This window comes from Henckelia pumila, chromosome 1 (genome assembly GCF_033568475.1).
Source record: "Henckelia pumila isolate YLH828 chromosome 1, ASM3356847v2, whole genome shotgun sequence".
NCBI lineage: Eukaryota > Viridiplantae > Streptophyta > Magnoliopsida > Lamiales > Gesneriaceae > Henckelia > Henckelia pumila.
This window is the reverse complement of record NC_133120.1, coordinates 178,241,186-178,261,049: the sequence shown is the minus strand read 5'-3', so window position 1 is coordinate 178,261,049 and position 19,864 is coordinate 178,241,186. Positions and strand designations below refer to the sequence as shown.

Sequence of the window (19,864 nt, the reverse complement as noted above, 5' to 3'; positions counted from 1 at the left end):
TAGGAACTGTCTAGAATATATAGTGACTATAAGATGTGTTTCATGATAGTGATCTCTCTTTATCACTATCTCATCTTACTTACACTATAGTATATTCAAGGTCTTTATCAAAACAACAATAGTATATCACAAAATAACATTATGAAGAAAGATAAAGACAATGCCATTAATGAATATAAATTACATTAAACAAAGATTGTTTATACATAGAGTAATAAAAACCCTAAGCCACAAGTTGGCTAACCGGGCACCCACTCTTTCAGCATTAATGGCGGAAGGTCATAGACGGTGTTTATAGTGTGTGAATCAAATGGTACCAACTTGCCTCGCACCAATACCTACATTCCATCTTTCTTAACCTTCAGATTGGCATAAAATTCCCTGACAAGGGAAACCACAACATCCATTGGCGGTTTTGAAAACTTAGCCCAATGTCGAGCAAATAAAAATCTCCCAACAGCATAGACATGATGGTTTGGATCAAAACCAATCGTCATATCAAAACCACGCTCGGGCAATATACTCTTACACAAGAATGTCTGATAATTCGCTGCAGCGATCTCATCCCAAAATCGATGATCATCATAAGTAGGATCAGAAGATGAAGAAGCTCCATGCTTTTGCTTTTTCTTAGGTGCCATTGAACAAACACTTTGCGCACACGAACAACAAGAGAGATTTTATTTTAATATAAACTTCACACTTTCTCCCCCAAATTTTCAGTTTAATCACAATAACAACTTTAGACAAGTTCAACTACCTTCACATGTATGAACCACCCCACAATATTAAATCCAAAACAACACTTCACTCACACAACTCCAACCAAGCTTCAACAAGTGCAATCCCCAACTAAGAATGAATTTAGCACAACCCTAACAAGTAGAACTTATCACATAATGCTGGGCAGAAAACGTGGCCAAAACACCATACATGATTCACTCAACCAAGCTTTCCTAGTGAAGACAAGAATATAAGAGGCGTGAATTTATAAGAAAGATGAGAGATGTGGGAAGTATAGTTTATGAGAAATAGTAGAAGAGATTAGAGGCGTGGGGATGGAGAGGAGTGTAAGGAGGAAAGTGAAGAATCCGATCAATTGTATGTATTTAAAACCCGTCGCTCGGGCGCGCAAATAAGGCAGGGCGGGCGCGCTTCACTTTCATGCTAAGAAATTCTTTTGTATTCCAGAGTAGCGCGGGCGCACGCTATGGCAAGAGTGGGCGTGCAATAAGTTTGCATAGCAAATTTAATTTATTAATGGACATCGCGCGGACGCGCATTCGGACTAGGTCGGGCGCGCTTTATGTTCGTATTCAGTTGTATAATGCTTCTCAGACTCACGCGGGCGTGCCGATGGGATGCGTGGGCGCGCTTCAGGTTCGTATTTGACTAGTTTAAGGGGCTTCAGTAGCGCGGGCGCTCAATAAGGAAGGGGCGGGCGCGCTTCACTTTCGAAATTGAAGTTCCAAAGCCTGAAAATTTCAAAAATTGGAGAAAATTAGGCTTCAAAAACTCACAATAGTGTACCTTGAGATAATTAATGAACAAAAAGTAAATAAAAATGAAAACAAAATTAAATAAAATAAAGCAAAAATTTGGGTTGCCTCTCAAGCAGCGCTTGGTTTATAGTCGTCAGCCCGACTTTCATCGGGCTTAGGTGGTTATCACTTTGGTTGGGGTCTTCTCTTTCACCCTCCAAACAAACTCCACAAACTGCTTTTTAAATTTTTCTTTCTTCCTATGCATTTTCTTCTTTGGTATGCTCTGCTCTTTTTTCCTTTGGTAACTCTGCTTCACTGACAAATTTGTGATGGCAATCCTCCTTGACTCTCTCAATCATGCACAATTCCTCGATGGATGAATTAATTACTTTCTTGAATATGTTAAAAATGAATTTTTTTCCTTTCACACCCATCGAAAACTCACCTTTCTTCACATCTGTCTTGGCATCAGCAGTAGCCAAGAATGGTCTTCCAAAAATCAATGGAGTGGCTTGATCTTCTTCCATGTCCATAATCATAAAATCAGCCGAAAAGATGAATTTATCCACCTTGACTAGCACATGTTCTACAATACCACGTGGGTATGTGAGGATTCTATCCGTCAACTATAGTGTGATCGATGTTGGATTCATCTCTCCAAGTTGCAAGGCCCTGTAAACAGAAAATGACATTAAATTAATACTGGCCCCTAAATCACATAAAGAAGTAGTAATATGAGATCCACCAATAGAACAAGGTATAGTAAAGCTCCTTGGATCCTTCAGCTTTTGTGGCATATTCTTTTGGAGCACCGCACTGCATTCTTTAGTCAAGTTTACAACCTCATTGTCTTGCAACCTTCTCTTCTTGGACATCACATCTTTGATAAACTTGGCATAATTTGGCATTTGCTCCAAGGCATCAACAAAGGGAACATTGATGTGTATCTTCTTGAAGATCTCTAGAAACTTGGAGAATTGCTCGTCCAAAGCCTTTTTCTTAAACCTCTGTGGATATGGAAGAGTGGGTTTAAACATTGGCTTTTCCTCAACACTACTCTTCTTTTCCTCAACAATTATCTCTTCAACCTTAGAATTTTTAGCTTCCGTTGGCTTCTCACTCTCTTCTTCTCTTCTTTCGGCCTTTAATTATTTTTCACTCCTCAAAGTTATAGCCTTGCATTGCTCTTTCGTGTTAACCTCGGTATTGCTTGGAAATTTACCTCTGTTATTATCTTTTAATGCATTTTCCAGCTGCCCGATCTGAGTTTCCATAGATTTCATCATGGCGTCCATGTTGACCACATGCGTCTCTGACCGGCTAAATCGGTTTGATAAAAATCTACTGGCAAATGCACCAGGTCAAGTAATAGTAAAGTGGACTGAGAGTCCAAGTATCGATCCCACAGGGACTGTTGTCAATTCTCAAGATTTAATTATTTTACTTAATCTAGACAAAATAATAGAAAATATTTTGAATTAAATAAAATAAGAATATAAAATAAAAACTTCTTAATAAATATGAATAAAAATAACTAAAGATAAAAATAATTAAAATAAATACAACCAAGACACACGTAGGTACCGAACAAATCTTGTAACATGTAGTCGATTCAGGACTTAGATTTAATCTTAATTCACGGGAATTCTCCTAATTTGTTCAAAGAACTATTTCTAGAATAATCAAACCTATTCAAATATTGATGAACTAATCTTTCGTAATTCTAATCAAATTTAAATGCATTAAATATTTGTGAAAATTCAGTTTACACCCAAACCGCACACTGAAACCGAATTCCATTTCTAGTCAATTTTACAATATGTTAATTATCAGAGTGATCAAAATCAATACCTCCTCTATCGACTTGGAATCGATTAACATGCAAGCAAACAGTTGATCAGACTATTCACAAGATAAATATAAATCTAACAATCAATAAAATAAAATCAACTATGAAAAATCCCAAACAAGCATCCAAGTTTTCTACATGAATTTGTTCGACCCAATCACGCCGTCTTGGTTGAAAATAAACTACTCAATAATTAAAAATAATAATTCAAAAATAAAAATAAAAAGAAGAAAAGAAAGAAGAAATCTTCTCTCCCAAGCCTTGTAGCCGCCTCCTCTGTGTTGTGCGCGTTCTGAAACTTCGGAACCCTCAAAAATATGTTATATCTTGTATATATATGGTCCGAAATGCCTACCAGTTAATTTCCATCACAAAATAGGACTTTTCGGAGCACATATGACCCTCAAACATGCGCGCGCGCGCGGCATAGGCCTCGCACGCGCGCAGCACATAAAAACAAAAGGCTGGACACGAAACTCGCGTGCGCGCGAGCTTGATTCTCGTGCGCGCAGTACAAAAATTCTGCACCGAGCGACGATTTTAAAAAAATCATACTTAAGATCTAGCCGTCGGATTGAGCTGAAATTTGGAAAAAAGCTTCCAAACATCTTGAACTTTAATATGAACGGTGAAGATCGGATTTGGAGCTTTCTAAAATTAAATTTGATTTTTTGTACAAAGCTGGTCCGTAATTCACTCTTCAAAAATATATTTTCCTACAAAATTAACCCAAGGAGTGAAATACACACACATGCACTAAAACACATAAAAACACATAAAAATAATATTAATGCACACAAAATAGACATAAATCTATCATGAACTAATGCATACAAAATGCACTTATCAACTCCCCCATACTTAAACCTTGCTCGCCTCGACCAAGACATGAAAAAACAACATGCAAACAAAAACATAATTGAGGACGATTCATAAATGTGCAAATCCTCCGAGAAGTTCAATCACAAAACAAAAAACACAAACATGCTCTCAACTTTTCATAATACACTTTCGGTTTAACGTGAACGTATGTGTGTGAAATGTCATTCCAGTTTCATGCAACTTAGACCGAATTCGTCTCAAATCTGCTTAGCGACCTGTGACAAATCAGTGCAAGTTTCACTCTTCAAGTGCACATTCCTTCCAACGACCTCTAGACAAACCCACCTCCCTTGAGATAATAAATTACACACCTCCGGATTTTCACCCGATATTGCTTTAGCCCCAATAATTACCCGCTGACTTAGCTATAACTGGCTAGGATACGAAAAATTATTCTATTTTTTCTTTCTAATCCCCTCGTCTATATCCCGGATGGAGCATCAATCCTATTGAATCCGCATACTTAGCCTTAAATTTAATCTTTTTTTTTTAGGATTTTAATCCTTTCAAGGCCCGGATAGAATTGAATAATTTTTTTTTACTCTAGGTGCGCATAAGATCATAAGTGTCTTACTAGAGCCTCATCAAAATTCATAAAACACAATCAAGATCCACAAATCACCTATTGCCGTGCAATGGTCAAACAGACAGAAACTTCATCAAATCTTTCGCTACAATTCACTGTTCTAACATTAGTGCTTAAAAATATTCACGGTTCAACCTACAGTTTCTCATGTCCAGTCAAGAGCAAAATTTTTTCAAAAATCCATTTTTTTCAAATAAACTTCATCATCATTGGCTACCATGACTCATCCTACTCATGAAAGACAACACAAACGAACTTAAACAAACAATATGAAAACAAACACGAAACATGACAGATGCAACCATCAAAGAGCGGTTGCCGCCCATAGTAAGAATCATACGACTCTACGTATGGGTCTTGATTTCCTTCGCCCTCAAGCTTGGCGTGATATATGCATGGGAAGCTAGTCGGTCCAATAACACTCAGTCGGAACTGATCAGTTCGGAAGGAGACTCGGATTGCAGGCTGAAGCTCATGGAGGATGGAATATTTTGGAGGTGGCGTCGATGGAAAGAAATAATCTTCTAACGATGTACATGGAATGACCATTGACGAGGTAAAATCTGTAGCCTTGTATGTTTCTTCCTCCTCCAAGCCCACTATTGGCTCTTCTTCACAAAAAAAATCCTCAAAAATTATTTCTTCATGCGCTGGCTCAGTTAGTTCACTCTCTTGGCAGATCTCAAAAATTGGTTCTCTAAGAAGCGCAATCTGTTCATACAAAAGACTCCAAGACTTGATACGGCTTTCTAATTAAGAATTGATTTGTCTCTGTCTGTTGCCGCAAAATATTCTCCAACTGAGCCACATGATCCTCAAAATACCCTACACACTCTTCTTGACGCTCCGGTGGTTGGTTCGAAAAATTTTCAGAGTCGATATCTGGAGGATATTGGTGACTCCAACCCTGCAGTGAAGGATCACAATGCCAATGGTAGTCGAAATCTGCCATATCATTTAACAAGTGCATCGCACTGTTTTCATCTCTGCTGAACAAGTGACTGCCAGTGGCCAAAGCTCCAGAATCTACCCAACTTTTTGTAATCTCATCCAAACCACCATAAAAAATTTGAACTAGAGTGTAGTTTGAAAAATCATGACATCTAAACCTGTTAGCCAAATCATTGAATCTCCCCCAAGCAGCATGGAAAGGCTCCGAGTATTGTTGGCCAAACCTTGTGAACACCTGTCGATGATCCATCTCCAAGTACCTCAAAAGTAAGAAAAAAATAATTAATAATTAAAAATAAAAAAATAATTCAAGAAAAAAAATGTCTAGTTTCAAGCAAATAATCTATCCAAATATTAACTAAACAGTCCCCGGCAACGGCGCCAAAAACTTGACCAGCTAAATCGGTTTGATAAAAATCTACTGGCAAGCGCACCAGGTCAAGTAATAGTAAAGTGAACTGAGAGTCCAAGTATCGATCCCACAAGGACTGTTGTCAATTCTCAAGATTTAATTATTTTACTTAATCTAGACAAAATAATAGAAAATATTTTGAATTAAATAAAATAAGAATATAAAATAAAAACTGCTTAAGAAATACGAATAAAAATAACTAAAGATAAAAATAATTAAAATAAAGACAACCAAGACACACGTAGGTACCGAACAAATCTTGTAACATGTAGTCGATTCAGGACTCAGATTTAATATTAATTCACGGGAATTCTCCTAATTTGTTCAAAGGACTATTTCTAGAACAATCAAACCTATTCAAATATTGATGAACTAATCTTTCGTAATTCTAATCAAATTTGAATGCATTAAATATTTGTGAAAATTCAGTTTACACTCAAACCGCACACTGAAACCGAATTCTATTTCTAGTCGATTTTACAATATGTTAATTATCAGAGTGATCAAAATCAATACCTCCTCTGCCGACTTGGAATCTATTAACATGCAAGCAAACAGTTGATCAGACTATTCACAAGATAAATATAAATCTAACAATCAATAAAATAAAATCAACTCTGAAAAATCACAAACAAACATCCAAGTTTTCTACATAAATTTTTTCGGCCCAATCACGCCGTCTTGGTTGAAAATAAACTACTCAATAATTAAAAATAATAATTCAAAAATAAAAATAAAAAGAAGAAAAGAAAAGAAAGAAAAAATCTTCTCTCCCAAGCCTTGTAGCCGCCTCCTCTGTGTTGTGCGCATTCTGGAACTTCGGAACCCTCAAAAATATGTTATATCTTGTATATATATATGGTCCGGAACGCCTACCAGTTAATTTCCTTCACAAAATAGGACTTTTTGGAGCACATATGACCCCCGAACATGCGCGCGCGCGCGGCATAGGCCTCGCACGCGCGCAGCACATAAAAATAGATGGCTGGACACGAAACTCGCGTGCGCGCAAGCTTGATTCTCGCGCGCGCACAGTTCAAAAATTCTGCACCAAGCGACGATTTTTAAAATTTCATATATCAAGATCTAGCCGTCGGATTGAGCTGAAATTTGGACAGAAGCTTCCAAACATCTTGAAAGTTAATCTGAATGGTGAAGATAGGATTTGGAGCTCTCTAAAATTAAATTTGATTTTTTGAACAAAGCTGGTCCATAATTCACTCTTCAAAAATATATTTTCCTACAAAATTAACCCAAGGAGTGAAATACACACACATGCACTAAAACACATAAAAACACATAAAAATAATATGAATGCACACGAAATAGACATAAATCTATCATGAACTAATGAATACAAAATGCACTTACCAGTCTCCAAACTATCAAGACGATTTTCAATTCTTGCCATCCTCTTACTTGATTCAGTAACAAATGCGTTCACCACATCTTCCAAAGACATCTTTCCCTCACCCTTGTTTGTATTGAACCCCAAAGGAGGATTCAACATATTTTGATTGTTGGAATATGAAAATTTTTCATGATTACGTAAGTCAGGGTGGTAAGTATTGGGAACAAGATTACCTCGATAGCCTCCATAACCTCTTTGATTGATGTATTGAGCTTGTTCAGGATGTTGAAACTCTTCACTAGCCATTGATGCACCTGCTAAATCTGCCACACTCACTTTGTTCAATGCAACCACTTGGGTAGTTAAAGCAGACAGTTGAGCAGATATAGAAGTGATAGGATCAACTGCATAAACTTCTACAGCTTTTTGGACTCCCATTCTCTCATACGACCATTGAAAACTATTAATAGTCATCTGTTCTAGCATATCATGGGCCTGAATAGGGTTCTTAGAAAAAATTGTACCTCCAGCAGCAGAGTCCACTGAAATCCATGTAGGCGCATTTAATCCATTATAGAATATCTCAATTTTCTCCCAATCTGCAAAATTATGGTTAGGACAACATCTGAATAAATTTTTATACCTTTCCCATTCTTCATATAATTAGAATCCATCTGCCGAAAAGTGCTGATCTCGATCTTCAACTGGGTAGACTTAGCAGGTGGAAAATATTTTGTAAGAAACTTTACTGCCATGTTCTCCCAAGTAGTAATGCTTCATAGCAGCAATGACTGCAACCAACTCCTAGCATGATCCCTGAGAGAAAAAGTGAACAAACGTAAACGAATAATATCTTCAGGAACACCATTAATCTTTACCGTATCAGTGATTTTTAGAAACGTCCTGAGATGCAAGTGAGGATCAGCTGTGGCGCTCCCACTAATTGGTTCTGTTGAACCATTTTGATTAATGTTGGTTTCATCTCAAATCTGCGCATGATTCCAATGTGTAGAGAGCATTTTGACACCTCAGGCTTCCCCAAATAATGACTCCTTAATCATGTTTTTCCACTTTTAAAATTATATGTCATTTTTTAACATTTAAAGACAAAATCAAGATAACAATATGAAACATCAAACCATGTTTTATTACAACAACTGTAATTACATCTTTACATGGTAAACAAAAGTACAAAGCAAACAACTCAGGATATTCAGCCCGCATATAGCTCTCGGTTTCCCAAGTTTCTTCTTCAATGCCTCGACGCTGCCACTGTACCATCACAAGTGGTATAGTCTTGTTCCGAATAATTTTCTCCTTCCTGTCTAGGATACGGAGTGGTCGTTCAACAAAAGACAGATTTGGTTCTAGCTGAATATCAGTATGCTGGATAATATGAGATTCATCAGCTATGTACTGTCAAAGTAACGACATATGAAAAACATTATGTATACTGGAAAGAGATGGCGGTAACGCCAAACGATATGCAACATCTCCAATTTTCTCCAGTATCTGGAAAGGCCCAATGAAACGAGGTGACAACTTGCCTTTCACACCGAATCTCATCACCTTCTTAAAAGGTGACACTCGTAGGAACACATATTCACCAGGCTCAAACTGAAGTGGCCTGCGGTGAATATTAGCGTAACTGGCTTGCCGATCTTGAGAAGCTTTGATCCTCCGCTTGATAATTTCTACCTTGTCTACAATCTGCTGCACCAATTCAGGACCCTCGACTTGTCGTTCCCCGATTTCATCCCAGAATAACGGAGTACGACACCGTCGAACATACAATGCCTCGAAAGGTGCCATATCAATACTACGATGATAACTGTTATTGTAGGCAAATTCGATCAAAGGTAACTGATCCTGCCAAGATAAGCTAAAATCCATGACAGAAGAACATAGCATATCCTCCAACGTACGAATAGTTCGCTCTGACTGCCCATCAGTCTCCGGATGATATGCAGTGCTCAAACTCAGAGTGGTACCCAAAGCTTGCGGAAAACTACCCCAAAAACGTGAGGTAAATCGCGGGTCTCTATCACTAACTATACTCACTGGAATCCCATGTAATCGCACTATCTCCTGGACATATAAGCGTGTCATGAGATCATAAGAATACTCCCGGTTGTAAGGAATAAAGTGTGCTGATTTGTCAAACGGTCAACAACGACCCAGATAGCATCACACTGACGTGAAGTCATAGGCAAGTGGGTGACAAAATCCATAGTCACATGCTCCCACTTCCATTCGGGGATCTCAAGATTCTGCAGTAAACCACCTGGTCGTCGGTGTTCAGCCTTGACCTGTTGACAAGCCAAACATCTTGAAACAAACTGATATACACTCCGCTTCATCCCTTTCCACCAGAATCTGGTTCACAAGTCCTTATACATTTTCATGCTTCCAGGATGAACAGACAATCGACTCCTGTGAGCTTGAGATAGAATATCATTCCTGAGCTCCGTAACATCAGGTACAACCACTCGATTCGATAAGCACAATAAACCATCTGCCTGAAAATGGAATCCAGATGTATTACCCCATTGGCTAGACGTGCCAAACGCTGAGTCTTAACATCAGATATCTGAGCATCTCTGATCCGAGAATACAATGCTGGCTCAGATAATATAGTATACAAACGAATTCCATTTCTTCCTTTCTTGTGCTTGAGTGTAAAACTCAATGAACAGGACTCCTGAACCATATGAGATATTTCACTAGTCTGAAGTGCAGAAAGTCTCACATGCCGACTCAAGGCATCAGCAGTAAGATTAGCGGAACCTGGATGATAATTGATTTCACAATCATAATCCTTCAAGAGATCCATCTAGCGTCTCTGTCGCATATTCAACTCCGCCTGAGTGAATAAATATTTCAGACTCTTATGATCCGTGAATATCTCAAATTTCTCGCCATAAAGATAATGTCTCCAAATCTTGAGCGCAAATACAATGGCGGCTAACTCGAGATCATGCACTGGATAATTATTCTCATGCATCTTCAATTGTCGAGAAGCATAGGCAATAACATGTCCATGCTGTGTAAGAACACATCCTAACCCCTGACCAGAGGCATCAGTATAGACAACATAACCTCTTGATCCAGAAGGTAGAGCTAACACAGGTGCAGTAGTAAGACGTCTACGCAGCTCATGAAACGACTCCTCACAATCCGAGGACCATATGAAGGCAACATCTTTTCGTGTAAGCTGTGACAAAGGCCTGGCCAACTGTGCAAAATTCTCGATGAACCGACGGTAATAACCAGCTAGACCCAAGAAACTTCGAATCTCAGCAACCATCGTCGGGCAAGACCAGTTCAGCACTGCCTCTATATTAATTGGATCAACAGATATTCCTTCACTAGAAATCACATGACCGAGAAATACTACCTGATCAAGCCAGAATTCACACTTGCTCAATTTTGTATACAGCTGCTTATCTCGTAACGTCTGTAAAACAATTCTCAGATGTTGTGCATGCTCATCCTTGTCATGAGAATAGACAAGAATGTCATCAATGAAGACGATGACAAATCTATACAGATATTCTCGAAATACCTGATTCATCAGATTCATAAAGACTGCCGGTGCATTCGTCAAACCGAATGACATCACCAGAAATTCATAATGCCCGTATCTGGTCCTAAAAGCAGTCGTAGAAATATCTGAGTCTCGTACCCGTATCTGGTGGTATCCAGATATTAGATCTATCTTCGAGTAAACAGAAGTACCATGTAATTGATCGAACAGATCATCAATCCGCGGCAACGGATACTTATTCTTGATGGTGACACGATTCAACTGCCTGTAGTCAATATATAATTGCATCGATCCATCCTTCTTCTTGAAAAAAAAAAACAGGTGCTCCCCACGGAGAAACACTCGAATGAATATATCCCATATCAAGCAGATCCTGCAACTGCTATTTCAATTCCCTCATCTCTGACGGTGCCAGATGATAAGGTGCTCGGGATATAGGCGTAGTTCCTGGTACTAGATCAATACCAAATTCAACCTCTTGAACTGGAGGAAAACCAGGAATCTCATCAGGGAATACATCAGGAAACTCGCTGACAACCGGTAACTGATCGATACCCGGACTACTTGTGGACATATCAACTGCATAGATGAGGTAGCCCTCCCCACCTGAATCTAAGACATGACATGCCTTCAAAGCCGAAACAAGTGGCATCAGAGGTCGCGCACCCTCTCCATAAAAGTACCAGCTATCACCCTCATCCGGATGAAACTGTACCAGATGCTGATAACAATCCACAGTAGCATGATACAAAGTCAGCATATCTATTTCCAAAATACAATCAAAATCTTCCATCGCTAGAATCATCAGATTAGCAAACAACACGTGACCCTCAAACTCTAGAAGACAACCCATCACTAGACGCTTAGTCACTAACTCCTGCTCCAGCGGAGTAGATACAACTAAATCCATATCTAATGATACATATGGTGATCTATGTCTCTTAACAAAGCGACTAGAAATAAAGGAATGCGATGCTCCAGTATCAATTAAGACAAATGCAGGAATACCAAATAACAAAGAGGTACCTGCCAACATGCGATCGCTTCCCTCAATAACCTGCTCCTGAGACAGAGAAAACACCTGCCCTTGTGAGTGTGGACGGTAACCAGAAGAACTCTGTGGTGCTGGCTGCTGACATGGAAAAGTAGAAGCCTGAGATCCAACCTGTGATCCCGATCCACTAGCAGAACCCATGCACTGAGGAGAATCTCTCCGCAGATGTCCCTGCTCACCACAAATATAACAAGCACCAGTAGCCTTCCGACATGAATCTGCAGGATGCTTCCCACCACAGTGGCTGCAAAATTCCTCCTTCTTCTTCTTCTTCCCAAAGCGGAATTACCTTGTGAGCCATGAGAACCAGACGAAGTAGTAGGTGTAGAAGAAGACATAGGTCCAGATTGCACAACAGTTTGAGCCCTAGGCCCAAGAGATCCACTAGGCTGTTCTGGTATCATCAACAGTGCCCGCCTATTGATGTTCTCCACTTGACGGCAACGGTTCACCAAAGTCTCATAATATGTCGGATTATCACATACGAAAACTTGTGAGTAGATATCTTGATTCAGGCCTTGCAGAAAGATATCATACTTGGACGCATCACTGTCATTGATATGAGAACTAAAAGGTAGCAGATCAAGAAATCGTTGCTGATATTGATCAATAGTCATTGATCCTTGCCTCAGAGTCAGAAACTCCATAGATCGTGCCTGTCGAACTGCTGGAGGAAAATACAGTTTCTGAAACTGCAGATAGAAATCCCCCCAAGTCATCTGTCCTTTCTCCGTACGTGCTTGAGAAGCTTTTGCATTCCACCATAAGCGTGCTCGATCCTCTAGAATGAATTCTAGAACTTCCAGTTTCTGCTCCTTAGTGCAATCGAAAGCTCGAAACGCACTCTCGAGTTTAGACATGCAACCTCTTGCCTGTTCAGGATTCTCGCCTCCCACCAAGGGTTTCGGTCCTACTTGCATAAACTTATTGATAGAGTAACGATGTCTACCCTCATGAGGACGATATCGATCATCATTATGGCGTTGATGACGATGATGACCACCTCCCTGGCCAACACTACCGTGACTCTCGTCGGCCATATCCTGAAAAGAATTGCACATTAAAATCCCAAATGCGCAAGAATTACTCAAGACTAAACTAAATCCCAAGTACTAATTCCCAAAATCTATGCATGCTCTAATACCAAAAATGTAGTGACCTTGCATGTAATCACCTACTAACTCTCAACTAATAGCATGCATTAAACTTAATACAGCAAAATACTTAATAGAGTAAAACGTGCGGAAACATAATCCATAAATTATATATCAGCTTAATAAAATATATCCAGGCTTATTACTGTAGTGATACAACCATATCGAAAAACATAAAAGTAAACATTATACAGCTATATCGAATCCTGTTGTATAATTAACTCCTCAAGGCTCCTGCTCCCTAGTCCTGCCTTGAACTACCAGCTCCGTCCATCCTGCGACCTACCCCGTGGAATAGGGTATCCAAGAAAACAACTAGACGTGAGCGCTAACGCCCAGTACATAAACATGAGTAAACATATGTATATAATGCATGCAACATGACGACTGGTAAAAGGTCATCTGAAAAGTCATGCTCAGTACCGGTGCCACATGAGTGCTACCACCGCACGGATCAACCTCTGGGTGCAACCACACTCGTCTAGTACACCAGAGTAGTCAGACATACATGTCCTCGCCGTCGCGGAACTCTCAGTGATAGACTATCGAGTATAGAGCTGAGCGGCTCTATAATCAGGTATAACAAGGTATAGGCTCAACGTGTATATGCACAAGACATATGAATATGAAAAATGGTAAATCATATATCATGCCATATAATAATGTCAAATAAATGCAACATATAAATATGTATACTCGCTGGCAATCTCAACCAATGTGTACGTACCTCTAGGCTAGTTCAAGTATAATAGATCCTAGGTTCCAAGCCTATATTCAAAAGTTCACCGTGTCACTACACAAGTTCTATAAGCCTTAACTAAGCTAATAAGTACTCCCAAAACTTAAATAGATTCCCGGACCATACCTTCGTCCGTAGATAGCCCTTTGGAGTCGCTGGTCCCGGATGACTATAACCACACCTTGATTATTCTAGAATATCGATTATAACTGATAGAGACCTCAAGTGTATAACTCACACTATATAACTGGAGAAGGAAACTCGGAAATTTGTAATTCAAATTGAAATCGAATGAGTCCTATTTATAGGAAAATTTCTGGTCGAGTTCGGGCCCTCCAAACTGGGGTTTGGATCGTCCGTTCCAACTTAATGCATGCATGCTAGCCACGTCGGGTTCGGAGCCTCCGAACTCAGGTTCGGATCGTCCGAACTTCTCTTCGTCCGACACTTGTCAAAATCCATGGCTGAGTAATCCTGCTTGCATGGCATGAGGGAGTTCGGGCCGTCCGATCCTTAGTTCGGATCGTCCGAACTTGCCTTAACTCCGAAGTCAACAAGCCATCTTCGGAGCCCCCGAGTTGCTGAGTTCGGGCCGTCCGAAGTTCTCTTCGGACCATCCGAACTGGCTCAAAAAAATAAAAATTTAATTCTTGATTATGAAGTCCGATTAAACCCCGGAATTGGTTAATCACCAACCCTTAATCATGTTTAACATATTATTATCTTAAAATGGAATCTGGGTTACTACAACAACACACCCATCAGATTCATACGGTAGTCGTAGCACAGGTGCATAAGTCAACCGTTGACGAAGTTCACAAAAATTTTATTCAAACTCTTAGGACCATTCGAATGGTTACGCCTTTGCGAGTAAGTTGTGTCAAGGGTCAAGCTAGCTGCGAGAAATTCACGATGAAACGACGATAATACCCTATCAGACCCAAAAAAATACGGATCTCATCCACTTTCGACGGACGCGGCCATTTCAATACAGCCTCAATCTTTATTGGGTACACTGGAACTCCTTTACTGGATATAAAATGGCCAAGAAGTACCACACGATCAATCCAAAATTCACGCTTACTCAGCTTTGCATAAAGTTTCTTCTCCCAAAGAGTTTGCAAAACAAGACTTAGATGATATGCATGCTTATCAAAATAATGCGAATAAACCAGGATATCATCGATGAACACAACCACAAACTTGTTTAAATACTCCTTGAAAACACGATTCATCACATCCCTGAATACACTCGGTGCATATGTCAATCCAAATGGCATTACTAAGAAATCATAAGTCATATATATGATGCAAAAGATAATTATTCTTGATGGTCACGCGGTTCAACTGCCTATAGTCAATACACAGTCGCATAGACCCATCTTTCTTTTTCACAAAGAGAACGGGAGCTCCCCACGGAGATACACTAGGATGAATATATTCCTTATCCACGAGATCTTGCAATTGTTGTTCCAACTCACGCATCTCTGACGGACCCAGAAGGTACGGTTCTCTTGAAATAGGCTAAGTCCCTGGCATTAAATCAATGCCAAACTCAACTTCTCGAACAGGATGAAAACCCGAAATCTCATCAGGAAAAACGTCAGGAAATTAATTAACAACTGGAAAATCCCATATACCAACTCTCTCAGTGGATAAATCAACAGCATAGATGAGGTATACTTCCCCGCATGACTCCAGAGCTCGACAGGCTCTCAAAGTAGATATCTAATGCATTGGAGGTCGCGCTCCCTCACCATAGAAAAACCAACTATCATCCCCAACCGGATGAAACCGCACAATTCTCTGGTAACAATCCACTGAATCTCGGTACATGGTCAACATATCAATACCCAATATGCAATCAAAATCTTCCATCGCTAATATCATGAAATTCGCTATCAAAATGTTACCTTCAAATTCTAAAGGACAACCCACCACCAGACGTTTAGCCAATGCTGAATGACCAGTCGGCATAGAAACATAAATTACTATGTCTAAGGTAACATAAGTTAACTTGTGACGTTTGAAAAAACATGTAGATATGAAGGAATGAGATGCACCAATATCAATAAGGACAAAATCATGTATACCACATAAAAGAAACGTACCCACTATCACTTTCTCAGTCTCCTCCATAGTTTGGTCATGCCTCAGTGAAAACACTTGGCTTGAAGTACGGGGTTGCAGATTAGAACCTCTCGATGATTGTCCTAGTGGCCTCTGCTGAACTGTAGTCTGAGAACCTGAACCTGACTTGCTCCCTCGGCCTGTGGACAATCCCTCTTGATATGACCAATCTCCCTGCAACAAAAACAAGCTCCCGTAGCTTTACGGCATTTCTTTGACGGATGATTCTTACCGCAATGTTAACACTGAACCTTTTTCCCGAAATGCATGACACCACCAGATCCAAAGATGAAGAAGTGGAAACAGACTTCTTAAAAGACTGGGCTCGAGGATCCAATGAACTACCTGGTCGAAAAAATGAAAAAAAATTCCAGTTCTTCTTGATAGTGTTCTCTGCTTGGCGAAAATGGTTCACCAACACTTCTTAAGACGTCGGATCTTCATTGATAGCTACTTGCGCATAAATCTCCGGGTTAAGGTGAAACGACCACTAGCTCTACTTTAATTAATAATTACATAAAATACGGATTTTTTAAAAAATTTCGGCATGACCTATCTGTTTATATTAAAACCCACCTGTCACATACAGCAACCTAAAAATACAACCAACAACACAGATGGACAAGACCGAGAAAAAATGAACGAGAATCTAAAGAAAGGGATACGACATTTCAAACACCCAAAGATTTAATAATTTAATATTTTCATGCCAACAACAAATCTAAAGATTATTACATTTATATTTACTCAACAAAAAAAATAACTAATTCTAAACATTTAAATTTGAATAAACTCTGCGGAAGACTAGCATAGGTCGGAGGGATGTGTCGTGCCCGCATCCCAGTCCACTCGAGAATCATGCCCCTCGATCTCAACAAAGTCTAACTTGCACTAAGCATAGTAGTGAGCCTAAAGACTCAACAAGATTGTACTATAAATAATGAGGGTTCAAAATACATGCATCATACTAAAAATAATAATAATTATACGATGAACTCACCCAAATGAAACACGACTCATGCCCGAAGTAGAACCTTTACAATATTCAATGAAAACATGACATTCAGGAACATTTCCTTTTTAATTATCTTATGAATTTAGATCCTTGATTGTGACTATGGTTTTTGATCGATCAATGGCTACAATACTATGCCGGCAAGGATACCGAGATCTCTCCCAACACCACATTGCCCCTCTGAATTGGTAGGCAAGCTGAGATTTCTCCCGACCTCGTACTACACGTCTAATTTTGGCAAGTGATCCAGGGCATCCCCCGACCCATCATTGCACGTTTAATTCACAACCATCTCTCCTCATTCATTTATTTTACATTTAATTTAACCTTTTCACATTTAACTTTTCATCTTTTCATCTTTTCATAATTTATACTTTGGGACAAGAACATGAATAATTAGAAGTTTACTCACGCGAAAGATATGGGCATTGAATGAATGTAATGACACGATCCAGAAAAATATTTGAATTAATGGATGAATGACGTGTAGGTGGCCACCATTAAACTGATAGGCATTTTTAGAATCACTTAAACATATCCCACAATGGGTCGACACGGGCGTTTGGCCTGTACGGCCCATAAACTAGCTCATTCTTATCCAAAAGACTTCCCGTTTGAACTGACACCTCATACACATCCTAAATCACCCCAAGGATCAGTCCTTAACCTTTAATGCAAGCCCGAGCATCCCTTTTAATTTAGGTTCCCGGACAGCCACTTAAACTTCCCGGAAAACTGTTCTTGACACTTCAAATTAAACAACTCTTTTCTTACCCGAAAGTTACCTGAATTAAGCTCAATTTGAACCAAAACAACCCAAACATCATACAAAGTAATAAAATTCAGGGCATATCCTGTCCAGGGCTCTAAAATTCCATGATCAGAACCCATTCCTAAAGGTGAACTGCATATACACGAAAAACTTCTCTAGCTTGTCAATATCTAAAACCTTCAAAACCATTTTCTCAATGAATACTCTACAAATAAACCATCAAGACACCATCTAGGGCCTCCCTAGTGACCAGCAAGTGCCCTTGAGCTAGCCACGTGCCCGGTGCTAGATCAAGTCAAGGTTTTAACCCGCCAAGCTTCACCCGATCAATTCAATCGCCACAACCAAGCTCTTATTCTAATTTCCAAACACCATCCCTTAATATCCATCATACACATTGCCAAGACTATATTTACACCCTTATTAAACCTCATGGACAGTCACCTAACACCTTCATCCATTTAATCAAAATTCAAGTTCAAAATCCCACAATTACAAGCCGAATTTGCAAACTTTCAACATATAACTTCAAGGATAAAACATGACATGATACATAACTCATATACCACCAAACACACATGCACATGAGCTGTTTTTACACATGAATATACTGGTTTTTCATCAAAATTTCAAGAGACCTCAATTCCATGTAAGTTTATATCACAAATCGATCCACAACACAACCTAGCAACAAATAGATGCAAATTTTCAAAATCATCAACCAAAACTACTGATTTTTTCACTTAAAAACGTCCCATACACATATACATACTGAAAATTTCAAAATAATCAAGATTTAAGTAAATAAAATACTATCCTATGCTTGGTGTTTCAAAAAGAGCACAAGATATTGCCTAGATTTTGAAAGAACAAGGAGAAAAGGGGCGGCCAAGGGGCTGAATCTCCACGTACAGCAGCTAAACCAACCTCCAAAGGGTGGCTCCGGGGCGGCACGGTGGTGTGGATAGGTCTTCGGTGGCTGGTGGTGGCTAGGAGTGACCGGCCGAGGAGCTTATCCAAGGGAAAATGGGAGGTGGCGGCCAAGAAGGAGATTGAAGGGAGTGGGGCGGCTAGTAAGGACTAATGAGGTTGTTTTGTGTTGTGTGGAATATTCTAGGTGTAGTGTATGCATATGTATTAGTGTGTGTATGTATAGGTAGGTGGTGTGAGTGTAGTGTAGGTGTAAAAGTGTTATTACACTTATAAAAGCGTCACTTTTTGTTTTACAACTTTAGCTCCTTAAATTTTTTGCACCTATTTTAAATTCTAAGTTTAAAAATCCTAAAATTAAATATAAGAATAGAATATTTCTAGCCCGGGTTCGAAAAGGATAAATTTTAAGAAATGTTGAAAATTATGCTCAAGAATTCACCTACACGATTTTTGACATCCGAAAATTTTAAAATCAAATTCTTTTTTCATTTTGCTCAACTCTCATAAATTTTAGGCCTCAAAATTAAAATTTAAGGTTTTGCCGCCAAGTCCACCATCACCGTGTGCCGGAGCCGGAGGTCACTGTACTCAAAAATAATTAACTTAATAATTAAACAAACTAGATGAATGTTTAAAATTCATTTAAATAAATACACACACGTAACAAAAATCTTTAAAATGACTTGGACAGTTAAAAGAATTTAAATAAATAATCTAGGCATTTAAAATAATTTAAAATAACTAACCGCAAAACTTAAGTTATTGAAAATAAATAAGTTAGGCAATCAAAAGTATTTAAATAAATAATCTAAACCTTTAAAATAATTTAAATAATTATCCAATAAACTTAAATAATTTTAAATAAATAAGCAGGACAGTTAAGATCATTTAAATTAATAAATTAAATAATTAAAAGCACTTAATTAAACAATCTTAAACCTTTAAAATATTTAAAACAATTAAGTTGCACAATAAAAATCATTTTGACAAATAAACTTAAAATTA

At 38.8% G+C, this 19,864-nt stretch overlaps 1 protein-coding gene across 1 annotated transcript; it reads right to left on the bottom strand.

Annotated features, from left to right (window-relative positions):
• Positions 1–2,099: 2,099 nt before the first annotated feature.
• On the bottom strand, positions 2,100–8,270 carry LOC140874525 (uncharacterized). The gene is made up of 5 exons (XM_073277824.1): positions 8,159–8,270; positions 7,536–8,114; positions 6,681–6,700; positions 2,297–2,626; positions 2,100–2,156 (listed from the first exon to the last, which is right to left on the bottom strand). Exons 1-5 carry the CDS (start codon positions 8,268–8,270, stop codon positions 2,100–2,102), a joined length of 1,098 nt encoding a protein of 365 aa, XP_073133925.1.
• Positions 8,271–19,864: the final 11,594 nt, after the last annotated feature.

Coding starts and splice junctions, on each gene's coding strand:
- LOC140874525 (XM_073277824.1), bottom strand. CDS start 8,270: ATGGCAGTAAAGTTTCTTACAAAATATTTTCCACCTGCTAAGTCTACC. Junction 8,115..8,158: donor TTATATGAAGAATGGGAAAG/GTATAAAAATTT, acceptor ATAATTTTGCAG/ATTGGGAGAAAATTGAGATA. Junction 2,157..2,296: donor TGACTAAAGAATGCAGTGCG/GTGCTCCAAAAG, acceptor TTCTGTTTACAG/GGCCTTGCAACTTGGAGAGA.